Raw genomic sequence first — 25,076 nt, 5'->3', positions numbered from 1 at the left:
CCTTTCGTGGCATGGCAAGGGTTAAACTGCCATCTCTCTCCCACCCTAACTGCCAGTTCTTTGCATCGTTATTCTCACCCACATTTCTTTCAACTCACATTGATCCTTCAGTCTCCCCGTTGCCAAACCAGATTCTCACAAATACAAGAATCCATTCATCATAATGCCTACACTTTCCTGTTTCTTTCTTTGTTACACTTTGATATAATTTAAAATGTTAATTTAAAGAAATCAAATGGAAGGATGTATTTCGCTAATGCAAGAGGATAGGAATCAGTGGATGTAGCTTGAAGGTTCTTTTGTTCTCTAGGTAGATTAGAGAGGATTAAGGACAATAAATTCACCAAAAAGATAGTTCACAACCTGAAAGGGTAACAGAAGCAGAAGCGTTTATCAGATATAAAAAACAATCAGTTAATCTCTCACAAAATGCTGGAGGAACTCAGCAGGCCAGGTAGCATCTATGGAAAAGTGTATAGTCAATGTTTTGTGTTGAGCCTGAAATGTCGCCTGTTTACTCTTTTCCATCCATGTTGCCTGGCCTGCTGAGCTCCTCCAGAATTCTGTCTGTGCTGCCTGGATTTCCAGCACACGCAGATTTTCTCCTGTTTGCAGTTTAATCTCTGACAGTTTGCTGGTAATGGTCTCCTTCAGTGCTCCCGAGTGCTTCGAGATATTCGAGCATGATACTCCTGATGTTGTTGAGCAACAGATGAAAACATAAATGTACAAACACACAAACTTATCTCCAGTGCATTAGCCTAGATGGTGAGCTAGCACTCAAAAATGACCCAGTTGCCGAGGGAACCACGGTCAAGCTGTCCATTTGCAAAGATATTGCACATTGCAAGAGAGATGCCTGAACTGTAATCAGGAGTGGGAATACTGGAAGAGTTTTTTTTGCATCCCATCCCACCTCTGCATTTCCCACAGGTTTTAGAATAAGACATCATTATGGAGTCATTGTGGCACAACAGAGAAATAGTACAAATTAATTTTTGTCTGAGGCAGACACATGCAGGGTATGGCTGCCATGTAGATGAGCTTTTTTTGCAGCAGAAGTACATTATGAATGAGGACAAGCGTAAGTTTGCAGACTTCAATTAACATAATTTATGTGTAACTTACATGTGAGCAAAAATAAACAGTGACACTAGGGCAAATTTGAAAGAGGAAAATATATAACTTGAAGCAGTGTTAAGGATTTTCAGGTTGTGCACTTACACTAATCCCATTTGCTTGCATTGGTCCTTATCCTCAATGCCTTGCCTACTTAATGCTGGCAAAGATGACTCAACCACCTGCTCCGGCACAGAATTCAAGACAGCAACCACTTTTCCCTCAAATCCCCTTTGAGACATTTTCTTCACCTTAAACCTTCATCGTCTTGTTTTTGGTAGTCCTGCTATTGGACAAAGATTCTGACTAACTATCTGGGGTTCTTAAACTTTTGGATACCTCTGTCAGGTCACCTTATCCCCACAGAAAAGAAACTCAGTCTGTCCAATCTTCCCCTGTATCTAACGTCCAGTGTCTGGATTGGGTGACCCCGGCCATTATCAATACTCTTCAGAGATTGTCTGCCTGGCGTCAGTGGTCGCATAACCAGGACTTGTGATCTGCACCATCCACCACCTGCTCCCATGGCTTCACATGTTCTTGATGGTGGGGGGCTAAGCAGGTTCTTCACCTTGCCCAATGGTGACTTCCAGGCTAGTAGAGGAAAGGAGCGCCTTACACCTCTTTTGGTAGAAATGTATCTCCACCCTACCACCCAAATCAATTGCTGCTAATCCCTTAGTATTTTCTCCAGTATATTGCTTACCAGTGGCATAAGGCTTGTGGCTAATAAGCTTATCCCAGCTCCCCTTAGCTACCCTCCATTAGCTACCCTCCAGTCCCCTTTATAACACTCCCAATTGTTAGCTGTCACTTTACCCAAAAACAGCTCCCAGTCTCATTTTATGTCTCTTACAATATTGAAATCAGTGTTCCATGCACCCCACCCCATCCATCAACCTACCTGATTCTAAATCTGAAGCTGAGCGACTATCTTGCCCTTTACCACAACGACATTGAAACTTATAGAATTATGGTACAGGTCCACAATCCCTTATCCAAAATCCCTGGGGCCAGTTGCATTTGGGAATTCAGAATTTTTTGGATTTCAGAAAATTGCTAATTATATTGATAATTAACCTGGCTCAGTGCGGGTGGTCTTTAGGACCCGGGGCAGCTCTGGACCTATGCACATCCTCCTGTATACTTTAAATCATCTCTAGATTACTTATGATACCTAATACAATGTAAATGCTATGTAAATAGTTGTTATACTGTATTGTTTAGGGAATAATGACAAGAAAAAAGTTTGAACATGCTCAAACGAGTGCTGGAGAGAGAACGTTTAGGTTTTCCCGATCTGTGCTCTTTTACAAATACTATTAGTTTATTTACAGAATAATATACTGATAAATGAAATAGTGGGATAACTATAGACCATAAATTCACTAGTACATTTTATTTCCAACAAAAACATTCAATAAAACATAAAAATATACAGCTTCAAATGAACCAAATCAAACACATGGTAAATGACTTATTGGAATAAATGTAAAGACATAAACAGGTTCAAACTAAGCTAAATACGTACAGGTACCTCTAGTTAAGTTGCATTATGTCTGGCAAACAAAGCTAAATACTCTTTTTACTTCTTTGTTCATTAATGTTCTGAGTTTGAGAGGTTATATATTTTTATTATTATACATCTGAATGTCTATTTAAACTATTAATTATGTACTCTTAAACATTTTGTATTCATGTTTCATTTATGTTTGTTTAAAACTAATAAAAAGATTTAAAAAGAAAAGAAAAGCTAAATACTCTACAGGTACCTGGTGGGCCAGGAACAGGATTTTGAAGTTATGAAGCAGTACTACGATAGACATTGTTTTTAAAGTCTTCTTAAAGTGTCATTTGTCTCATTAGCATAGGTTTATGTCTAAGCAAGTAGGGGTATCTGCAGCTCTTTTTGACATTTTCACAGTGAAATTAAACACAAAGTCAACAGTGAACACAAAATATCAGCGAACAGAAAATGCTTGTGTAACCAGGACGAGCACTGAACCACAACTGACGTCTGGCGGCCTCTGCTAGAACTGCCATGTCACACCTGAGTGATGTCAGCTGTTGGCATGCCAAAAAAGCCTTGTTACGACATGCTCCACACTCCACGGAAAAAAACTTTGGTTTTCGGAGCCTTTTGGATAAGGGATTGGAGACCTGTAATTGTTGCCAGGATGTTTTTCAACACCAGCCCATCTTCATTCCTTAAAATAATGTAGAGTACTGGCTAAACTTAACTCAGTAAGTTTAGAGAGTGCAGGAAAAGGAGAAGGTGGCTTTAAATGGAGTGCAGGGTCTAGGCCCAGATCTTGAGTAGGGCAGGCAGCACATATTACGTGGTGCACCCACTTCTACGTTGATGAGACCTGTCCTAAACTAAGGGACCACTTTGAATAAGACTCATCTTTTTCCAATCTTGATCTGAATCAAATGAGTAATTTCAAGTTTTATTTTCTTATTGCTGTCATTTTGCCATGAATTCATGAGAACATTGATGAGAATGCAACTTTACTAAGGTACGTAAAAGATTTCCTACTTTAGACCATAAGGCCATAAAATGTAGGAGCAGAATTAGGACATTTGGCCCATCGAGTTTGCTCCACCATTTCATCATGGTTCATCCATTTTCCTCTCAGCCCCAATCTCTCACCTTCTCTCCCTATCATTTCATGCCCTATCCAATCAAGAATCTATCAACCTCTGCCTTAAATATACGTAAAGACTTGACCTCCGCAGCTGCCCGTGGCAATGAATTCCAGATTCACTTTGGATAATGTTAGCAAATAAATTGAAAAAAATATTAATTCACAGTATGACCTTCATCATGAATGAGGAGACATTTTTGAAACCTTGAAATAATTAATGGGTTATATATTGCTGCACTACCTTCAGCAGTATGTTGAGAATCTGGCATGAAACATGCCACAGCTTGGTATTCAGTGAATCTGAACCAGGTCTGTCATCACTGGCATACACCATGAAGTTTATTGTTTTGTGGCAACAGTACAGAGCAAGATATAAAAATTACTAGAAGTCACAGAAATAAATAGAAAGAACACAAAAGTGGAATAACAATGTAGTGTTGATGGATTCGTGAACCATTTCAAAATCCGATGGCAGAGCAGAAGAAGCAATTTCCTACAATGTTAATGGTCGTAATGAGCAGATCGGATCTCCCAAATGGTGATGGATACTACCTTCTAGAGGCGCCATCTCATGAAGATGTCCTCAACGATGGGGAGGGTGGGGCTACACCTGAATGACATGTCCATGTTTGTTGGTGCCCTGGATTTTAACTTTGATTACCACCCTAGTATGTGTTGGATTTAAGGAGGCTTTGTGTGGAGATTGGGCTACAGGAGAACTAATCAGGGAAACAGGATTCGGATAGGAAAAACTTCTCTTCAACTGCGTATTAACGAGCTTGTCTCTGTGTGTCTCTCCCTTTCCCCTTCCATTTCCTAATCTGTGCTTCTAACAGTTGCCGTGCTACTGAACTGACACACCAGGCTTTTGTACAGTCTCCATCACCGTACGATTACCCCCACCCCACTGTGGATGACAAAGTGGGACAGCTGCCTGTATCCACAGAAAGGCCCGCAACAACAAGCAGAGTGAACAAAATTGCCAGCAGTGTCTCGGTCGAATTTGTTTATCCAACTTCACAGCAAGGAGCAACGCAGAAATCTCAAAAGAGCAAAGAGAAATGCAGAAATTGCAGTGGTCGCCAGAAGCTGGGAACCAAAGATGCTTCTCAAAATACCTTGAAGTCGAGGACAGAATTTGGAGGTATGGATTTTAACCATGCCATTGAGCAGAATTCAAAGGAAAATGCATTTCTCGTTGACCAGGAGGAAAACAGTTTTTCCATAAAATTCTTCCAGAGAAATGCACCATGCATGTGGTATTAAGTCTATTGGTTTGGTTGAGAGTATCCATCCATAATTTTTCTTCCCTGACAGAACTGAGCACAAACCAAATTTTCCAGACAGGAAATCCTTTCCTACTGATTCAATGTATCGGAGTGGAAGCTGCAACCATTTGGGAGTGCCTCTGATTCTCAGCCTTGGCTTCTTATTGGATATCATCGGACAGGAAAGAAAGGATAAGCGCTACTTTAAATGTTCCGTTGCTTGATTTATTTAAATGTAGAACAGCTTGTAACAACTTGATACAAGGTAAATGACCTGCTATGTGGCAGCACAGGAAGATTGCAACATGAGATGTCCCAGTGATCACAGCTGGAAGTCTTATACCAGCAATGTCACACTGTGCAATTCTAGCTTCCGTGCACTTAGTTTTAAAAGCTGAAACATGCACTAATATAACTTCATATTTTAAATGTATATCACAATAAAATGTCAACTTTTATTCAGTAATGTAGTTCCTGAGAAGATAAATTTACAAGTGCAAAACCAGAATTAATGTAAAACTGTCTCCTTTTTCCTGAATCTAATCAATTTTTGCTTTATTTTATTTGCAAATCACAATGATTTTCACCATTCCCCATCCGTTTCCCTCTCTCATCTTATCTCCTTACCTATCCATCACCTCACTCTGATGCTCCTCCCTCTTCCCTTTCTTTCATAGTATTCTGACCTCTCCAATCAGATCGCCCCCTTCTCCAGCCCTGTAAGTCTTCCACCAATCAACTTCCAGCTCTTTACTTCACCCCCACCCCCTCGCTTGGTTTCACCTATCACCTGCCACCTTGTACTTCTTCCTTTCCCACCCCCATCTTCTTACTCTGACTTCTCCTCTCTCTTTCCGATCCAAATGAAGGGTCTCGGCCCGAGATTTCGACTCTTCACTTTTTTCCACAGATGCTGCCTGGCCTGCTGAGTTCCTCCAGCATTTTGTGTGTGTTGCTTTGGATTTCCAGCATCTGCAGATTTCTCATGTTTGTGATTTTGATGTAGTCTGAAATGGTATTTAGAAGTAAAATTACTCTTTGACTAATTCAACCTGTGAGTCGAGTACAGTATAATCAAGTCCAATGCACTCTGATGTAGGTCACATGAATTGTTGTCTTCTGCTGACCAAAGACAGCCTTCTAAGATGTATTCTTAGTAGCCACACGGTTTTGACACAGTGTTTACATTGCAGGAAGACTCACAACCAGTCTGGTCTCTAACTGCACATTTCCTCAGTCTTCTTTAGATTAATTCTCTTGTCTACCCAGTATTTTCGGTAACATTCCCACAAGGACATGCAGATAATTATTTTTCTCTTCACTTCATATTACTTTGCTTCACTAAAACTGGGAAACCCCCCTGTCCTCCACCCTGTCAGCAGTTTTCTTTTGTTGAGATTTTCAGTTGAAATCACCATTGTGTTTCACTCGAGCAAGCACCCAGAAGAACTCCATTCTCATCTCCACTGGGGGTCCCAAGCAGCCTTTCCAGGTGAGGCAGCACCTCACCTGCAAATCTGCTGGGGTTGTCTCTTGTCTGCGGTGCTCCTGATGCGGCTTCCATCGCTGAGACCCGTCGTATATTGGGGGACTGCTTTGTCAGGCACCTCCACACCATCCGCCACAAGCATAACTTCTCAGTGGCCACACATTTTAATTCCCATTCCCATTCTGACATGCCTGTGTCCACGGCCTCCTCTTACGCCACGATGAGGCCACCCACAGGGTGGAGGAGCAACACCTTATATACCATCTGGGTACCCTAAAACGGTATGAATACTAACTTCTCCTTCCAGTAAACAAATTGCCCCCCTCCACTTTCTTTCTTCCTGACTCTGGCCGTCATTTCTTCTCACTTGCCTATTACTTCCCCCGGGTCCCCTCCTCCCTCCCCATCTCCAATGGTCCCCTCTCCTATCAGATTCTTTCTTCTGCCCTTGATCCTCCCCACCCACCTGACTTCATCTATCACCTTTCAGCTAGGCTCCTTCCCCTCCGCCCCCCAAACTTTTTAATTCAGGGATCTTCCCTCTTCCTTTCCACTCCTGGTGAAGAACCTCGGCCTGATTCGCCGACTGTTTACTCTTTTCCATAGATGCTTCCTGACCCAATGAGTTCCTCCGACATTTTGTGCGTGTTACCTAGAAGACAGGTCTCTGAACTTGAATAGAATGATGTGTACCTTAAAAGTAACATGCAGTATCATAAAACTAAAACAAATCCACTTCAAACTAAACTATAAAACAAACACTAACCTGGTCTCCGAGAGGACTGTGCCATCCTGGAGTTAAACTCAGCAGAAACTAAGTCTGACATTTTGTCATTTAGATAAGTAAACATTCTACAAGGGCAGAGATATCTTGTGCTTCTTTAAGTATTTAGCTCACTTCTCTTTCTTCCATTTAACTTTGGACATTGTGACATTAACTCTGGCTGGGGAGATCTGACGAATGTGCATGTCATGGTCCACCAAATACCTGCAAGGTTTTCCTTAGTGCCATCACACCATAGAAACTGTGCCACATCACCACCAATAGATGAGAAAGGAATTTAGATTGGTTTGTTCTCCCCTTTAAAATAAAACCTCCTTGGTTGAAGGCTCCAGTGATGATATATATTGATCACTGGCTGATACTTGGAGGAGACAATATGGAACATAGGAGACACATTGCAATGTAACTTCATTTGTGGATCCCAAAGTTCCAATTGCTTGCTTATGACAGATGCCAGGATCTGCATTAGATCCAGCCTAAACTGGTGTATGGCATTCTTCTGCTGCTGTTTGGGAAGTCAGCATAATCTCTTAATCAAATGAAATTCTTTAATCAGTCCAGATCAAATTTCCTATAGGGCACTAAATCCATAAGTGCCTACCTTGAGTGGAGTTCAATAGCAGTAGAGTTGAATAAATTGAAGGTGAAAATCAATTTTCAAAATAGTTTCCATTATTGGCTTCAATAAAATGTATTACTTATTTTGCAGGTGGTTCCCAAACTTGTGGCTGTTACAAACCTCTGGATCGTTGTGTGCACAAGATCTTGCCCCAGGAATTCAAGTTCTCCCTTTACAACCAGGAACCCAAAACCCTCTATCACTGCAAGTGTATGAGAAGGTAAAGCCACCCTTTTACGGGTTAGTTCAGTTGTTGAGACTGGGCTTGATCCCGTCTCATCAAGTTCTGTGATCACTATTCAATTAGTCCACTTCACGTTGATACCCCAGAGCATGCTCCTCGTCTTTCAAATCCATGTTGGTTTTGCTCAGTCCTATTATTCCTTTCAAGTTGTTCTGTTATTTCACCTATAGATTACAGCATTTTCCCTACTGCTGATGTTAGAATTATAGGTCAGCAGTTTCCAGTTCTTTCTCTCCTTGTTTCTTAAATAGTGTGGACACATTCCCCTCCAATACAGTTCAGAAGTCTACTAAATCCTGGAAGATGATAACCAGAGCATTCACAGTCTCTAAAGCCACCTCTAGTGTGGTATCGCAAACACAAGACAATCTGCAGATGCTGGAGATGGTGTGTGTGTTGCGCTAGTGTAGCACTCTAGCTCAGCGAGACAGGTCAGAAAGTACTCCGACGGCTGATTCAGATGGCTCAGCACGTCACTGGTACGTGACTACTGGACCTGGAGACAATTCACAACTCTCGATGCCTACCACATGCTTGTAGCATCATTAAAGACCCATCCCACCCCAGACACTGTCGGTTCAATCTCCTGCCATCTGGTAGGAGATCTTAACCAAGACAGTAAGACCGAAAAACAACTTCTTCCTGAGGGCTGGTGTGCAGCTGAATAAAGCTACAACCCAGTTTGCCAATGCCCTTTGAGTGTTATGGACTGTTATTTTTTTTAATTAAGCCACACTGCATGCATTGTAAATATCCGTTTTGCACAAACTGGAGTAGCATCATTGTCTTGAGCAATGACAATAAAGTTCTGTTCTATTGGCTTTTCAGCTCACCAACTTTTCCAGTAATATTTTAAAATTGATATTTAGTTCTTCTGATAAATGTAGATTTTGTGGTCTTCCATGAAGACAGATAGAAAGAAGCTATTTAATTCCCTTGTAATTTCCATATCCTTCATGTAAATTCTTCTGTTTCTATCTTTTTGGTACTTTATAAAGTCTCTTACAGTCTCTTTTGTTACTTACCAGATTACTTTCATATTCTATCTTGGGTTTATACATTTAAACTCCTTGGAGTTCTAAATGTAATCTAAAAAGCTGAGTTCTAAAGTCCTTGGGGCTATTTGCATTTCTGCCAAGTTCATCTTTTAACTTTCTCTAATTAGCCACGGAGGAATAGTTGGACACTTTGATTTTTATGTCGTTAAGGTATACATTTTTTCAACTTGTCTATTATGTCTTTAAATGCTGACATTGATGCCACCATCAACCTTTGCATTCTCCCAGTCAACCATAGCCAACTAATGTTCTTTTTGCTCTGGATGACTAATGTTTGAATAGCTTTAAGAATCTAGTTTCAAATTGGAACACACTATATTGGATTCAGAATAAAGTTTGATTTTACTATATCCTTCACAAAAGGATATAATCAATTTACTTTCTCATTGTACAAAATATCCAAAGTGGACTTTTCCTAGTTGATTTCTCATACATTGACCTTTGTATCACATGTGTATTCCATGAGTTCATCTTTCATGGTATCACAGCAATTTGATTTTTAAAATCTCCCATGATTAGTCTTGCATGTATCTGTAGTTTCTTGTTAATTCATGACAAGTTGAAAACTGTAACTAGAATCAGAATCAGAATCAGGTTTAATATCACCAGCAGATGTTATGAAGTTTGTTGTCTTTGCTGCAGTAAAATGCAATAGATAGTAATAGAAAAAGACATAAGCTTGTAAATACAGTATATTACAGTTCAACTAAATACGTAGTGCAAAAATAAAAATAAAAAAATTAGTGAGGTAATGCTCATGGGTTCAATGTCCATTCAGGAATTGGATGGCAGAGGGGAAGAAGCTGTTCCTGAAATATTGAGTGTGTGCCTTCAGGCTTCCTTCTTGATGATCGTGATGAAAAGAGAGCACGTCCTGGGTGGTGGGGGAACTTAATGATGTATACCACCTTTTAGAAGCATTCCTCTTTGAAGATGTTCTGGATACTATGGACGATAGTGCTCATGATGGAACTGACTAAGTTTACAACTGTAGCTTATTTCAAACCTGTGTAGTAGCCCCTCCCCACCCCATACCAGACAGCGATGCAGCCAGTTAAAATGCTCTCCACAGTACATCTGTAGAAACTTGTGAGTGTCTTTTGGTGACATACCAAATATACAACCTAGAAATAATTCCCACCCCTGTTTTGATATCTCTTGGCTTGGACCAATATACTACCATGTGTCATGCTTTAGAATGCCTAGATCAGTTCTCACCACTGCTTTGATCTTCATCCTTACTGACATGCACACCAGCCCATCAATTTCCTTTTCGACTCTCCTTTCTAAATGTTGATGAGCCTCGAGTATTTAGTTCCCACAGACCCAGCTCTGCCTGACCGAAGGTATTGAGGAGAAGGCAGGAGAATGGGGTTAAGAGGGAAGATGATTGAATGGCACAGCAGACTCATTGGGCTGAATGGCTTAATTCTGCCATTCATGGTCTCATGGTCTTATTATGGTCTTATCGTGTGACCAGCAAGAAAGGATGTGGTAATCAATCCCTTGTGCAGAGATTGTACATATTAATAATGTCAGTGCTCTTTGTCAATTGATGCAATGTCTGATTAAATGTTGCCACTTTTTCTCTGACCCTGTTTCTTTCAGGTTTGCAAAACAGATGAAGGTGGAAACAAATGTGAAAATAGTGAAGGAATTGTTCTTCAGATTTGTGTCGCAGAGTTGTTTCCAGCTGAAATCGGTGCCGATGAATTGCAGCAGAGAAGGACCCGTTCTGTAAGTGGTGGATTTGACTGTAGTGGCCGCGGTGGTAAGGGGGTTGGAAAGTAAATGTCAGTGCGAGGGATTCTTGTACCAGTGGGAGGTTCGAAAAGGCAGGTATAAGGACACTCTGTGGAGCTGCCATCCTTGAAGCAAAATGGCACGCAATCCACAATGTACCTACAAAACAATGCTTCGAATCTGAATTTCTACTCATGTATCATGGAGAGCATTCTGACTGGCTGCACCACCGTCTGATGTGGAGGGGCTACTGCACGGGATCGAAGAAAGCTGCAGAGAGTAAACTCAGCTCCATCATGAGTGCTCGCCTCTGTAGTATCCAAGACATTTTCAAGGAGCAATGCCTCAAAAAGGTAGCGTTCATCATTAAGGACGCCCATCATTAGGACATGCCCCCTCCAAGACATTTTCAAGGAGCAATGCCTCAAAAAGGTAGCGTTCATCATTAAGGACGCCCATCATTAGGACATGCCCCCTTCTCATTGATACCATCAGGGAGGAGGTACAGAAGCCTGAAGGCACACACTCAACAATTCAGGAACAGCTTCTTCCCCTCTGCCATCCAATTTCTGAATGGATATTGAACCCATGACCACTATATAGACTTACTGTAATTCGGCTTTCTATATTATCATGTACTGCATTGCACTGCTGCTGCAAAGTTAACAAATTTCTCGAGTGATGCCAGTGATATTAAACCTGATGGCTAAGAATTCTGACACTTTGATCAGAGACTGTCTGTGGAGGGTGAGGTAGAGTTAATGTTTCTGGTACTTTGTCAGGCCTGGAAAAGTAACAGGAGGAGCAGGGAAATAATTTAAAATATTTTGTACAAATTATAGAGGGGGAGAGAACAACGAGAATGTCAGAGACACCACTGCCTTCAGTACGGCCTGAGTGAGGTGACACAAGATGGTAGTTGATCATAGCTCCTGTGTCTGGAGGGGAGTAAAGAGACGGGGGGGGGGGTGGGGAGAAGGGGGACAGTGGAGAGAGGACCTCGATAGGCTGGAACTGAGGCGGGGGGGTGGGGTGAAGGGGGACAGTGGAGAGAGGACCTCGATAGGCTGGAACTGAGACGGGGGGGTGGGGAGAAGGGGGACAGTGGAGAGAGGACCTCGATAGGCTGGAACTGAGGCGCAGAGCCCAATGAAACCTGTGCTGACACCCCTTGTATCATAATAACCCACAAAATAAGGAAAAGGGACACAATGTAATGAAATTTTACAAGTCAGCAAATGAACAAACAGTAAATTGCAGTTTATCTGAATAATACACAGCCCTAGGGGAGGTAGTCCTGGCTGATCACAGACAGGAGAAATGGGGACAGCGTTAGAAGGGAGAATCAGATCAGTTTTGTAATCTCTGTCTTGCAGCAAGTTATTATAAATTATGAAATAAGTAAATCATGCAAAAAAAGGTATAATGAGGTAGTGTTCATGAACCATTCGTGCTGTATCTCTAAGTCAGAATCAGGTTTAATATCACCAGCAAATGTAAATTTTATTGTTTTGTGGCAGCAGTGCAAAGGAATACATAATAATTTAAAAACTGTATATAAAAATTCAGTAATTAAATTAAATAAACAATGCAAAAAGCGGAAAAAAAATAGTGAGGTAGTGTTCAATCTCCAAGAGGACCACAACTTTGTCATGGTTTGGAGGCTTGTGTGACTCGGATAGCTATGTCAGCTGGAGTCGGGGCTTTGTACTTCGACTGCTGATAGGGTTACCATTGCCAAACAGGTCAAAGGGTAGAGGCCAGACTAAGAGTGGTCCACCGGTCCTCCCGGTTCAGGAGTTCAGCTCAGGGCCAACTACCCTGACTGGTAAAACAAAATTGTTACAGAAACAGCAATAAAGAATCCTTCTTCATCTGAAGCCCTGAACACTGGACTGCAGAGATGGAGGACCTCTATTGCTGTCCTAAATGTCAATGGTATAATCGGCAGTAAGTAAGTAGTGTTAATGGGTTCAACGTCCATTCAGAAATCGGACGGTAGAGGGGAAGAAGCTGTTCCTGAATCACTGAATGTGTGCCTCCAGGCTCCTGTACCTCCTTCCTGACGGTAGTAATGAGAAGAGCACATTTCTCCGGTGGTGAGGGTCCTGAATGATGAATGTCACCTTCTTAAGGCACCACCACCACCTCTTGAAGATGTTGTCTGCAGCAGGGAGGGTTACATCCATGATGATTCTGGCTCAGTCTACAGCCCTCTGCAGCCACTTGCCATTCTTACCAGGCTGTGATGCAACCAGTCAGCATGGTCTCCTTGTATATCTGTAGAAATTTGAAAGAGTCTTTGGTGACTTAAATTCCTAATGAAGTAGAGCCAGTGGTATGCCTTCTTCATAATTGCATTAATGAGTTGAGCTTGGGACAGATCCTCAGAGATACTGACACACAGGAACTTGAAGCTGCTCCAACGTTAACACCTCAATGAGGACTGGTGTGTGTTCTCCCAACTTCTCCCTCCTGAAGACCACAATCAGTTTCTTGGTCTTGCTAATATCGAGTGCAAGGTTTTTGTTGCAACACCACTCAACCAGCTGATCTTGTCTGCTCTTGTATGCCACCTCGTTGCCATCTGAAGTTTTACCAACAAGTGTTGCCACCTGCAAATTTAAAAATAGCGTTTAAGCTGTGCACAGTCAAACAGTTGTGACTGGGGGGGGGGGGGGGGTGGGGGAGAGAGAGAAGCAGTGCATTAAGCAAGCATTCCTGTGATGCATCTGTGTTTTGCTCACTAGTTGAATGCCCAAGTGGTTATTATTCTATTATGGATCCCTTGAGTATGCGCCAAGAAAATAAATCTCAGGGTTGTATATGGTGACATTTACTTTGAACTTTGTTGGTTGTCAGTGAGAAGCCAGTGTCAACACTGATCTGCACCAACAGTGGTCTCTGAGGATGCAGTTGCGGAGGGAGGTGCAGAGGCCTGGGTTTAGAAGCTTGGTGATTTGAACAGAGGGATGATGGTGTTGAATGCCGAGCTATAAATCGATAATCAGAGGCTTGATATGCATTTTGCTGCTGTGGACGGGTTGGCGAGGTAAAGAAATTGCAGTTGCTCAGTCAGGAGTTTAACGTCGCCAGTTGCCTTGGGGATTTGTATAGTTGCAGTGTTATATTCCCCATATTTGTGTCCATCCAAGGTCTGTAATAAGGACATGAACACACAGTCTGCATAAAATGAAAGAGTTTGCTTGGTTTGTGTGGTTTCAGTTTGGCTGAATAAATTGCACACCACCAATCACTATTGTTCACTACAAACATGATTTTCTCTACAGGTGTGGAAGTCAATCCAACTCCACCGTGGCTATTCTCTCCAAACCCAGATATCTACAGAATATCATGAAAGGTTGGGGGACTGGAGGCGAATCCCTGTTTCCGTCACCAGATGAGCAGGAGAGAAATCAGAACGGAACACTTAATAGCACAGACTCTGTTAAGCTGTATCATCACTGTTTACAGATAATTCGTACTTCACCTGTAAAGTCTTAAAGGCTGCTTTCTGGGCCACTCAGTGTGGGTTGTGTGCACAGACACGGAACAGTACAGCCCAGATGTTATGGGACCTCTTACTCTAAGATCAGTCTAATCCACATAGCCCTCCATGTGCCTATCTAAGGGTCTCTTAAATATCCCTCACTTATCTGCCTCTACTACCAACCCTTGCACTGTACTCCATGCACCTACCAGTCTGTGTGCAAGAAGAATACATCTGATATATCCCACCTCTACTCTCCTCCAATAACCTTAAAATTACACCCCCTCATGTTAGCTATTTCCACCCTGGGCAAAATTCTCTGGCTGTCCATTCCATGCCTCTTATCATTTTCTACTCCTCTATCAAGTTGCCTCTCATCCTCTTTGTGATTTTATGAATATTACATGGCTCCACGAGTCTGAGGAGGGCAGCCGATGGTGTATCCGCACTGGACTTCAGGGCGAGTGGTCCTGGGTCCTGGCTCCTGGCTCCTTGCTTGTTTTCCATCTCTGCTGGTTTGAGTGTTGAGCTAGCAATTTGGCCTTGACGCAATGCTAAAGCAACTGCAAGGTTGCTGTCTGATGTTCCAGAGGGGCACTGGAGGATAGTCGAGTCTAAGTAGTAGGAAAAGGATGCCTTGAATAAATATTTTGTCTTGGGGTGCAAGTCTATAGCTCCCTGAGTGGCACTTCGATTTATTGGTCAGGGCATTGAGTATAAAAATTGGTAAACAACTGTATAAAACTTTGGCCTCCTCTACTGTCATGGAGACCAAATTTAGGTTGGAGGAGCAACACCTCCAACCTGATGGCATGAACTTCGATATTTCTAACCTGGTAACTACTTCCCTGCCCCTTTTCCCCTTTCCCCACTCCAATTACCCTCTCACCCCTTGTCTGCTCCTCACCTGCCCATCACTTCCATATTGTTCCCCTCCTCCTTCCCTGCTCAACTGTCCTCTCCTATCAGAATCCTTCCTTTTCATCCCCTTATCTCTCTTACTTTAACACTCCCCCCCCAACTCGCCCACCTTCCCCCTCACCTGGTCTCACCTATCACCTGCCAGCACATACTGCTCCTTCTTATTCTGTCTTCCACCCATTTCCTTTCCAGTTCTGATGAAGGGTCTCAGCACAAAGCGGCAACTGCTTTTCACCCTCCACCGGTGCTGCCTGACCTGTTGAGTTCCTCCAGAATTTTGTGTGTGTTGTTCAAGATTCCCATCATTTGCAGCATCTCTTGTGTTTAAAACTTTGAGGGCACATTTGGGACATTGCATCCAGTTCTTGTTGCTGCATTACAGGATGATTTGGCAGCTTTACAGAGGGTGCAGAAGAGGTTCACTGGGATTTTAATTGGATTAGAAACTATTACCTTGAAGCTTAAATTGGACAAACTTGGATTGTTTTATCTGAAATATTGGAGGCTGAGTGGCAACTTGATTGAAGTTTTAAAACGAGAAGAGGCAAAGACCATAAGATACAGGATCAGAATTAGGCCATTCAGCCCATCAAGTCTGTTCTGCCATTTCATCACAGCTGATCCATTTCCCTCTCAATCTTATTCTCCTGCCTTCTCCCCATAACCTTTCATATCCTGATTGATCAAGAATCTATCAACCTCTGTCCTAAATATATCCAATGACTTTGACTCCTCTGCCGCCTGGGGCAACAAATTCCAGATTCATCACCCTCTGGCTGAAGAAATTGCTCCTCATCTCAATTCTAAATGGATTTCCCTCTACTCTGAGGTAGTGCACTCTGGTCCCAGACTCCCCCACTATAGAAAATATCCATTCAAGTCTTTTCAATATTTGACAAGGTTTCAATGAGATCCCAACACTTTATTCTAAATTCCAGTGAGTACGGGCACAGAGCCTTTAATTGCCGCTCATATGATAACCCTTTCATTCCCAGAATCATTCTGGTGCACCTCCTGAGGGCCCTCTCCGATGTCATTACAGTCTTTCTTAAATAAGGGGCCAAAACTGCTCACATTACCCACCCTTAATCAGTCCACGTCTATCCAAAGACCCTGATGTCGGGCTCGCTGGCCTATAATGTCCTGGTTTCCTTTTACAACTTCTCTTAAACTGCAGAACAACATTAGCTGTCCTCCAATCCTCCAATACCTTAGCTGTTCCTGAGGATGATTTGAATATCTCTGCTAGGGCCCCTACAAACTTCTGCACTTGCTTCCTACAGGGTTGAAGGGAACATCTTATCAGCTAGCCTCACCCGTCTTGTAAGAACACTGTCCAGAAGAAGGCAATGGCAAACCACTTCTGTAGAAAAAATTTCCAAGAGACCACAGTGTCCTATGACACAGCACACAATGATAATGAGCCCATGCACAGACAGATGAGATTGGTTTAAATTGGAAGCTTGGTTAGCACAGATACAAGACCAGAAGACTTGGGCACAGAATAAGGCCATTCACCTTATCGAGTTTGCTCTGCCATTCATTCAAATCTGATTGAATCATACCGTCGGCCAAGGGTCCTCTGTTCTGTGCTGTACTGTTCCAAAAATGACTTGACTCCAACAGGACTTTGTCATGAACCATTTTGAATATGCACAAAAATCTCTGTGAAGATTATACTCTAAACTTTATTGTTGAATCAGAATGAAAATGTTTACATCCATAGAGCACATCATGTTTCTCAGCTGCCTTCAGTCAATGGCAGAGGGGGAGACGCGCACATAATGCGCCCAACACAGGAATTCTAGCCAGCCACATCTCAAAATGTACAGGACATAGGAAGCTTACAACAAAAATGAATCCAGTAAATTTAATAAATTCTTCATATACATAGTTCATTGTCATATGAAGCCTTCACAGTTTAAAAAATATTCCTGTTATGTGCACTGCCTCAAGGTGCAGAGAATGTTGGCCCTAATTAGTAATCCTGTCAGAATGATTCTCCTAGTGATGCTAGACTTCGCAATAAACTAGACAGAAAATGGTTACCGATTTCCACAAACTGAGGGTGGGACAAAATCACAGATGGAATGCTGTACACCGCATAACTGGGGCCTAGTTACAATGTCTTTCAACAATACTGAATAAGAGAGAGTGATGGGTGAGAAATGTCACGCTCTTCTGCTGATTCCTCAGAGTTTTCTACTCCTTGCTTTTCCATTGTGTCCTAGAGCACAGAACAATGAATTCTTATACATAACAAGTGTACATCATTACAAAAGAGACTTTGTCCAGGTTGAAGAATCCCTGTCTTTACTGAGTCCTGGTTCAGTTGAAGAGTTCATCCTTTTCTTTTCTCAGAATTATGTCAATCAATTCTGACAATCTTCATTTACGAAGTCTGGTAAGGCATCCAGTGCTTTGAACTGTACACCAACAACTGTCAACGTATTCACAAAAACAGCAGAGCAATAAATTAAAATATTTTACACAAGGTTTATGTAGCAATATCCATTCTTTGAGGCCTATTTTCTGTTTCTTTTCCCCACATCAGTCAAGTCTAAGTACCTACACATTTGCTATAGTTTTAACTCTTGGATGATGCTCGTCGTCAATAGCCAAGAAAAGCCGCGGCCCGGCTTCTGAGTGAGTGGACTGCTCTGCACACTCATCTTAGCAGCCACCCGCATGAGGGTCCAGGGAGATTGATAAGACATTTTTTATATAGACTAGCTTTGCTGGTCAATCTGGGGAAAAAGAACTTGTGGACAAATTGCACGTGCAAAATGGAAAACTTGGAAGATGTAGTCCAAGTGTTATTTAAATCCTAATTTAGATTAGATTAAGTTTATTTGTCAGATGTACATCAAATTATACAGTGAAATGTGTTGGTTCACTTCAGTGACCAACAAAGTGGAATGACTTGGTTAGGGTCTGCCCACAAGGGTTGCCACACTTCTGGCAAGCCAGCAATCAGTAACCCTAATCCTAACCATACGTCACTGGAATGCTTGGGGGGGAGGGGGTAACTAGAGCAAACCCACGCAGACAAGGGGGGAATGTACAAACTTCTTACAGACAGCAGTGGAAATCAAACCCAAACTGGTGATCACTGCCTCTGTAAAGTGATTGTGCTAACTGCCGTTTGTTTGGCAATTGTGAATTTGACAGCCCTACCAAATGGATCGAACATTTCACTTGAGTGAAGTGGGGTGGGAGTGGTAGTTGCTGGACGCTGGGACTACCTGACTGCCAGAAAGTTGGCCACATCTTGGTGAGGCAGACTTCACTCAAGACTCGGAACAGCAGAGCCACATACCCAGATCCACAGGGGTCCATCATTAAATATTGATAGTGGGAGCCCACGATGTCATCTACAGTAGTTAGAAAAGGTGTCAAAGACATCATTTTAACCCTAATCTAGTTGCAGAAGGTGCCACAATGTTTGTATTGATAAGATGCAAAGGGCCATCTGCTGGTTGAAAGGTAGAAGCTTCTAATGCAGAGAGAAAAGACCCCTCTGATTGCATTCTTCCCTGAAATATACAGTGTTGTGCAAAAGTCTTATGCACGTATACACTGTATATAGTTAGAGTGCCTAAGACATTTGAACAGTACTGTAGTAATTTTATGTATTGCATTGTACTGCTTCTGCAAAAAAAAACTATGACATGTGTGAGTGATGATAAACCTGATTCTGATATGGGTCTCTATTGTGGACTGAGAGTAGGAAGAGGGCAGGGAGAGGGGAATCATGGTTGGAAAAGGGGGAAGCACCAGAGAGGGCATTCTGTAATGATCAACAGACCAATTGTTTGGAATCAATTGACCTTGCCTGGTGTCTCAGGGCTGGGAATATCTACATCCGTACCATCCCTTGCCTTTGCCAACTGTCCCACACCCCTCCCATGACACTCCAGCCTCACCATTCCCATCATCCTTTACTCCTGCCAGATTTACAAACTTGCTCTCTGCTCCAAGTTGCTTAAAGTTTGTACTGTGCAAAAGTCTTTGGCATGCCGAACTACACACATGTGCCGAAGACTTTTGGACAGTATCGTACATACAGCAGGAAGGCGAAAACAGGAGCAGGATTCACATTCCAATTACATTTCACAAATGGTTCCAGACACTCAGGCGGGAGCTCAACTCCACAATAAAAATAAAGCTGATCGCTCTACACATCTTTAAACTAGGAATAACAAATATTGTTTGTGCTTTGTTGAGCTGTCAAAGTGGAAAGCAAACTTCTACTTCAGTGTGGCTTTTGGTGATGGGTATTGGACAGGTTTCAGCTGCAGGTCCAGGCCTGTACTGCTTTCTCCAAACGCCCTGGTACGCTGGTTGCCAGCACCTCTCTCTGTGTTCTGGCCTTCACCAGCCTCTGGCCTGCCATGAGTACTGGAGGCCCTAACGCTGGGACTTGGAGACCTGGAGTGATGGCTCTTGGTGCTCGAGAAATGACCTGCTTCACCTTGCCTCACACCTACAGCTCCCATCGCAGAAGGTGTCTGGGAGAGTTTTGGAGACAGGCGGGGATGCTGAGCACTTTCGCTGTCGTGTGGATGCAGGACCTGGCTAGCAGGCCTCGCAGTGCAGCTGGCAGCCGTGTCAGCAGCAGTCCCATTAGCCGCTGAGTGTTTCAACGCAGCGGGGCCTGTTGGTGAGGGCACGTCACCAAGGGCACCTTCGGGATTCAGGCCATTCCCCGCGGCGGCTCTGGCTCCTGGCTCTCTGAGGTGCCTGGCTTTCGACGCCTGGTCCCCCCGTGGTGAAGGACTGCGGCTTTTGCTCTTGGACTTGGAGCCTACTCGGAGGTTGAGGCCTTGCAGGCTCTTGGCTATTGGGATGACCGGGCTCTTACTCCGACTCCTGCTCCTCCTCTTCTTCATCTTGCCCGGACTAGGGCTGCGGGACTTAGGGCGGATCAGCTTCAAGGTGCTCATCTCCTCCCCATCGGAGCTGGAGTCAGAGGTGTCGGACTTGCTGGAACTAGAACTTGAGGAGGGCAGAATTATCTGGGGGAGTGGGGGAGAGAGAGAGAGAGAAAAGAAATCTGATTTTGAACTTCACACAAACCTTGTACAACTTCTTTCTACTCATGGCCTCTGATATCTGAGCAAGGTCTGGCTGCTCGTCTGACTCTCTGCTGCAAGCATTTGGGAATAATTCATAAAAAGATCATGGTGTCACATACACCATTGGACACTGATCTGCAGAGTGACTCTTTCCCCTTCTCCACACCCCTCAAAAGAAATTTAGGATAAGTTAAATAACATGCATTACTTTATGCCCCGTGGTGTCAAATCCTAAGATATAATTTCACTACGAATGTCTGTGCAACAAAGAGTGAACAAATCTAATTCTAATTTCCTTGTAGGTTTCCACGCTCCGTCCTGAGCAAGAAATCTATTTTATCTTCTAGATGCAGGGATGTCTGGATCTCTGATCCTACAGAACTAGAATAAATGGTCGGCCATTCAGGATGGCGATGAGAAGTAATTTCACTGCCCTCAGGGTGCCAAGCCTTTGGGATGTCCTAGTGAAGAGAGCTGTGTTGACCCAGCAGCTGTGCATATTCCTGACAGAATTAGGTTATTGGCTTATTAATTAAGGCACTTGGGGCTTGTACAGAAAGTGGAGCTGAGATAAAAGATTATCTACAATCTTGCTGAAAAGATCTCTTTGAAAACTCCTGCCTCTATTTCTGTGTGTCCTTTTGTTAGAAGTTGTGAGTTCAAAGCTCACTCCAGGCACTAATTTGACGCTGATACTCCAGCAGGGGAGTGTTGAATTCTTACAGATGAGACATCGCAGAGAAGGTCTTGCCTACCCTCTCAGGCGGAGGGAAAATATCCTCAGCAATATTCAAGTAATATTCTCCTGATCATACAAGACCAACACCTAAGAAAAAGTTGGCTGAATCCCTCTGACATTACTGGTCATGAGACCTCACTGGGACGGACTCGGGCAACTGCGTTTTAAAACACAGAACAATAAAACCAGGAACCAAATAAATTCTGAACCAAATAAACAAATAATTAAATGCCTAACTAAACAAATCCCTTCTGCCTAGACCAGGGGTTCCCAACTTTTTTTTATGCCATAGGTTGGCATATGGCCCCCAGGATGGGAACCCCTAGCCTATACAATCTTCACACCCCTCCAGTCTCTGCACGTTCACAAAGAGCCATTTAAACATCTCTCTATTGTAGTTACCTCCATATGCCCTGCACATCTCCCTTGAACTTGTTCCTTCTATTTTAAATTCATGCCATCTAGTATTAGACATTTTGACCCTAGGAAAAATATATTTGCTGTCTACCCTATCTCATATTTCTTCAGCTATTTGAACAGGGCATGACTACACAAGCGCGTGGACATCAGCCAGTGAGAACAGCGGGAAGAGCTTAACTGCGAGAAGAGTTCAAAAGGTGACGGTTATTTCTTCAGCGGTTTGAACAGGGCACGACTGCGCACGCGCGTGGAGGTCGGCCAGAGGGAAGAGCTTAAAGACAGATTTATACAGCAAGGTTCGGAGAAGCGGGCAGAGTAGGGCAGACAGAGTAGAAAGGCTTTGGTTCAACGGGGCTTCGGTGATAAAGGGTCGAGGTGAGGTAGGTTATCTGTGTAGAACAGAGACAGGAAGAATGTATGTGAGGCCGGTTTTCTGTGCTCAGTGTCAGATGACTCGATAGTTAGGGGGTCAGACAAGTGATTCTGTGAACACAGGAAAGACCCAGGGTCTGGGATGTTTCTGATCGTGCCCACGATATCCTTAAGTGGGAAGGAGAACAGCCAGAGGTCGCGGTACATATTGGTACCAACGACATAGGTAAAAGGGAGGAGGTGCTGAAAACAGACTACAGGGAGTTAAGAAGGTAGTTAAGAAGTAGGAACACAAAGGTAGTAATTTCGGGGTTATTGCCTGTGCCACGTGACAGTGAGAATAGGAATAGAATGAGGTGGAGGATAAATGTGTGACTGAGGGATTGGAGCAGGGAGCAGGGATTCAGATTTCTGGATGATTGGGACCTCTTTTGGGGCAGCTGTGACCTGTATAAAAAGGACAGGTTGCACTTGAATCCCAGGCGGACCAATAACCTGGCAGGGAGGTTTGCTAAGGCTATTGGGGAGAGTTTAAACTAGAATTGCTGGGGGATGAGAACTGAACTGGTGACGGAGGAAAGGGACACAAAGTACACTGCGGATGCTGTGGTCAAATCAAATACGTACAAACAAGCTGGAGGAACTCAGTAGGTCGGGCAGCATCTGTGGAAACGAGCAGTCAACGTTTAGGGCCGAGACCCTTCGTCAGGACTGAAGAACGAGGGGGCAGGTGCCCTAGAAAGAAGGTGGGGGGAGGGTGAGAAGGTGAAGGCTGGTAGGTGCCAGGTGAAAATCCAATCAGAGGAACGATGAAGGGGTGGGGGAGGGGAAGCAGGGAGGGGATAGGCCGGAGAGGTGAAGAAGGAATGTAAGGGGAAAGCACTATGGGTAGTAGAAGAAGGCAGAGTCATGAGAGAGGTGATAGGCAGCTGGAGGAGGAGACAGAGTGAAAGTGGGATGGGGAAAGGGAGAGGGAGGGAATTATCACAAGTTGGAGAATTCGATGTTCATACCAAGGGGCTGGAGACTACCCAGACGGTATATGAGGTGTTGCTCCTCCAACTTGAGTTTGGCCTCATCATGGTAGTAGAGGAGGACATGTATGGACATATCTAGATGGGAATGTGAAGCAGAGTTGAAGTGGGTGGCAACCGGGAGATCCTGTCTGTTGTGGCGGACGGAGCGGAGGTGCTCGACAAAGCAGTCCCCCAATCTGCGTCGGGTCTCGCCGATGCAGAGGAGGTCGCACCGGGAGCACCGGATGCAATAGACGACTCCAGCAGACTCGCAGGTGAAGTGTTGCCTCACCTGGAAGGACTGTTTGGGGCCCTGAATGGTGGTAGGGACAGGTGTAGCACTTACAAAGAGGAAAGGGAGATTGGCTCACAAATGAAGGAGACAGTGTGAAAGGGAGAATAGGCAGGTGATAGAGAAGGGATGTGCTCAGACTGGTGTGGAGGGCTGTCAGAGGTTCCAGCAGGACATTGATAAGATGCAAAAGTGGGCTGAGAAGTGACAGATGGAGTTCAACCCAGTTAAGTATGAGGTGGTTCATTTTGGTAGGTTAAATATGATGGCAGAATATAGTATTAATGGTAAGACTCTTGGCAGTGTGGAAGATCAGAGGGATCTTGGGGTCTGAGTCCATAGGACATTCAAATCAGCTGCGCAGGTTGACTCTGTGGTTAAGAAAGCATATGGTGCGTTGGCCTTCATCAACCACGGGACTGAGTTTAAGAGCCGAGAGGTAATGTTGCAGCTACATAGGACCCTGGTCAGACCCCATTTGGAGTATTGTGCTCATTTCTGGTCACCTCTCTACAGGAAGGATGTGAAAACCATAGAAAGGGTGCAGAGGAGATTTACAAGGATGTTGCCTGGATTGGGGAGCATGCCTTATGAGAATAGGTTGAGTGAACTCGGCCTTTTCTCCTCGGAGCGATGGAGGATGAGAGGTGACCTGATAGAGGTGTATAAAATTACGCAAGGCATTGATTGAGTCAGAGGCTTTTTCCCAGGGCTGGTATGGTTAGCATGAGAGGGCTTAGCTTTAAGGTGCTTGTAAATAGGTACCGAGGAGATGCCAGGAGTAAGTTTGTTTTTATGTTTGTTTGTTTGTTTGTTTGTTTTTTTTTACGCAGAGAGTAGTGAGTGCTTGGAATGGGCTGCTGGTGGCAGTGGTGGAGGCGGAAATGATATGGTCTTTCAAGAGACTTCTGGATAGGTACATGGAGCTTAGAAAAATAGAGTGCTAAAGGTAAGCCTTTGTAGTTCTAAGGTAAGGACATGTTTGGCACAGCTTTGTGGGCTGAATGGCCTGTATTGTGCTGTAGGTTTTCCATGTTTCTATAATCTTATGAAGTTCTTTAACATCTCCTCTCAGCATCTGGCACTTCAGAAAGAACAACCCGAGTTTGTCCAACCTCTCCTTATAGCGGGGTGATGGGGTGGAGAGGCATCTCTACCAGAGGAGGTGTAAGGTGCTCCTTTCTTCTGCTAGCCTGCAGGTCACCCTTGGGCAAGATGTAGAGCCACCTCAATCCATCCCCCAGCCCCCCCCCCCCCCCTGCCGATCAGGGTCACGTGGATGGTCATATGAGCAACTGGTTCACATCACAAGTCCTGGTTATGTGACCACTGACACCAGGCAGACAATCTCTGAAGAGTATTGATAATGACTGGGGTCACCGTCTTGTAAAGACACTGCCCAGAAGAAGGCAATGGCAGACCACTTCTGTGGGAAAATTTGCCAAGAACGGTCATTGTCATGGAAAGACCATGACTGCCCACGTCATATGACACGGCACATAACAAACAAATGAACTAACCCAGGCGGCATCCTGGCAAACTTCCTTTGCACCCGCACCAAAGCCTCCACATCCTTTCCTTCACTGGGTGCCCAGAATTGAATGCAATACTCCAGGTGCGGCCCAATAAGAGTTTTATAAAAATGCAAAATAACTTCTTGACTTTTGAACTCAAACATCTGCATTCAGTAAGCACCCTGAAAAATCCAATAATATTTCTTTCTAACATTCAGGAAAGGACAATGCACCCTATGTTTCTGCAACCTCTGAATATCCC

At 43.7% G+C, this 25,076-nt stretch overlaps 2 protein-coding genes across 6 annotated transcripts in view; one reads left to right on the top strand and one right to left on the bottom strand.

Moving 5' to 3' along the window:
* Positions 1–16,913, top strand: part of pla2g3 (phospholipase A2 group III) — a 29,218-nt gene extending 12,305 nt beyond the window's left edge. The window contains exons 4-7 of the mRNA XM_059987995.1: positions 4,604–4,911; positions 8,018–8,147; positions 10,838–10,966; positions 14,263–16,913. Of these exons, the coding sequence (XP_059843978.1) occupies positions 4,604–4,911; positions 8,018–8,147; positions 10,838–10,966; positions 14,263–14,476 (781 nt within the window). The 3' untranslated portion in view covers positions 14,477–16,913. The remainder of the gene's footprint in view (positions 1–4,603; positions 4,912–8,017; positions 8,148–10,837; positions 10,967–14,262) is intronic.
* Positions 16,914–17,051: 138 nt separating this feature from the next.
* The window catches only part of inpp5jb (inositol polyphosphate-5-phosphatase Jb), a 122,594-nt gene continuing 114,569 nt past the window's right edge, over positions 17,052–25,076 (bottom strand). For 4 of the 5 annotated variants that reach the window (XM_059987992.1, XM_059987990.1, XM_059987993.1 and 1 more), the window contains one exon: positions 17,052–20,401. In XM_059987992.1, the coding sequence (XP_059843975.1) occupies positions 19,634–20,401 (768 nt within the window). In that variant the 3' untranslated portion in view covers positions 17,052–19,633. The remainder of the gene's footprint in view (positions 20,402–25,076) is intronic. The other variant, XM_059987994.1, reaches the window with a different exon arrangement.

Source organism: Hypanus sabinus, chromosome 13, assembly GCF_030144855.1.
Source record: "Hypanus sabinus isolate sHypSab1 chromosome 13, sHypSab1.hap1, whole genome shotgun sequence".
Taxonomy (NCBI): domain Eukaryota; kingdom Metazoa; phylum Chordata; class Chondrichthyes; order Myliobatiformes; family Dasyatidae; genus Hypanus; species Hypanus sabinus.
The sequence above is the reverse complement of the archived record's forward strand: the minus strand, read 5'-3'. Positions and strand labels throughout refer to the sequence as shown.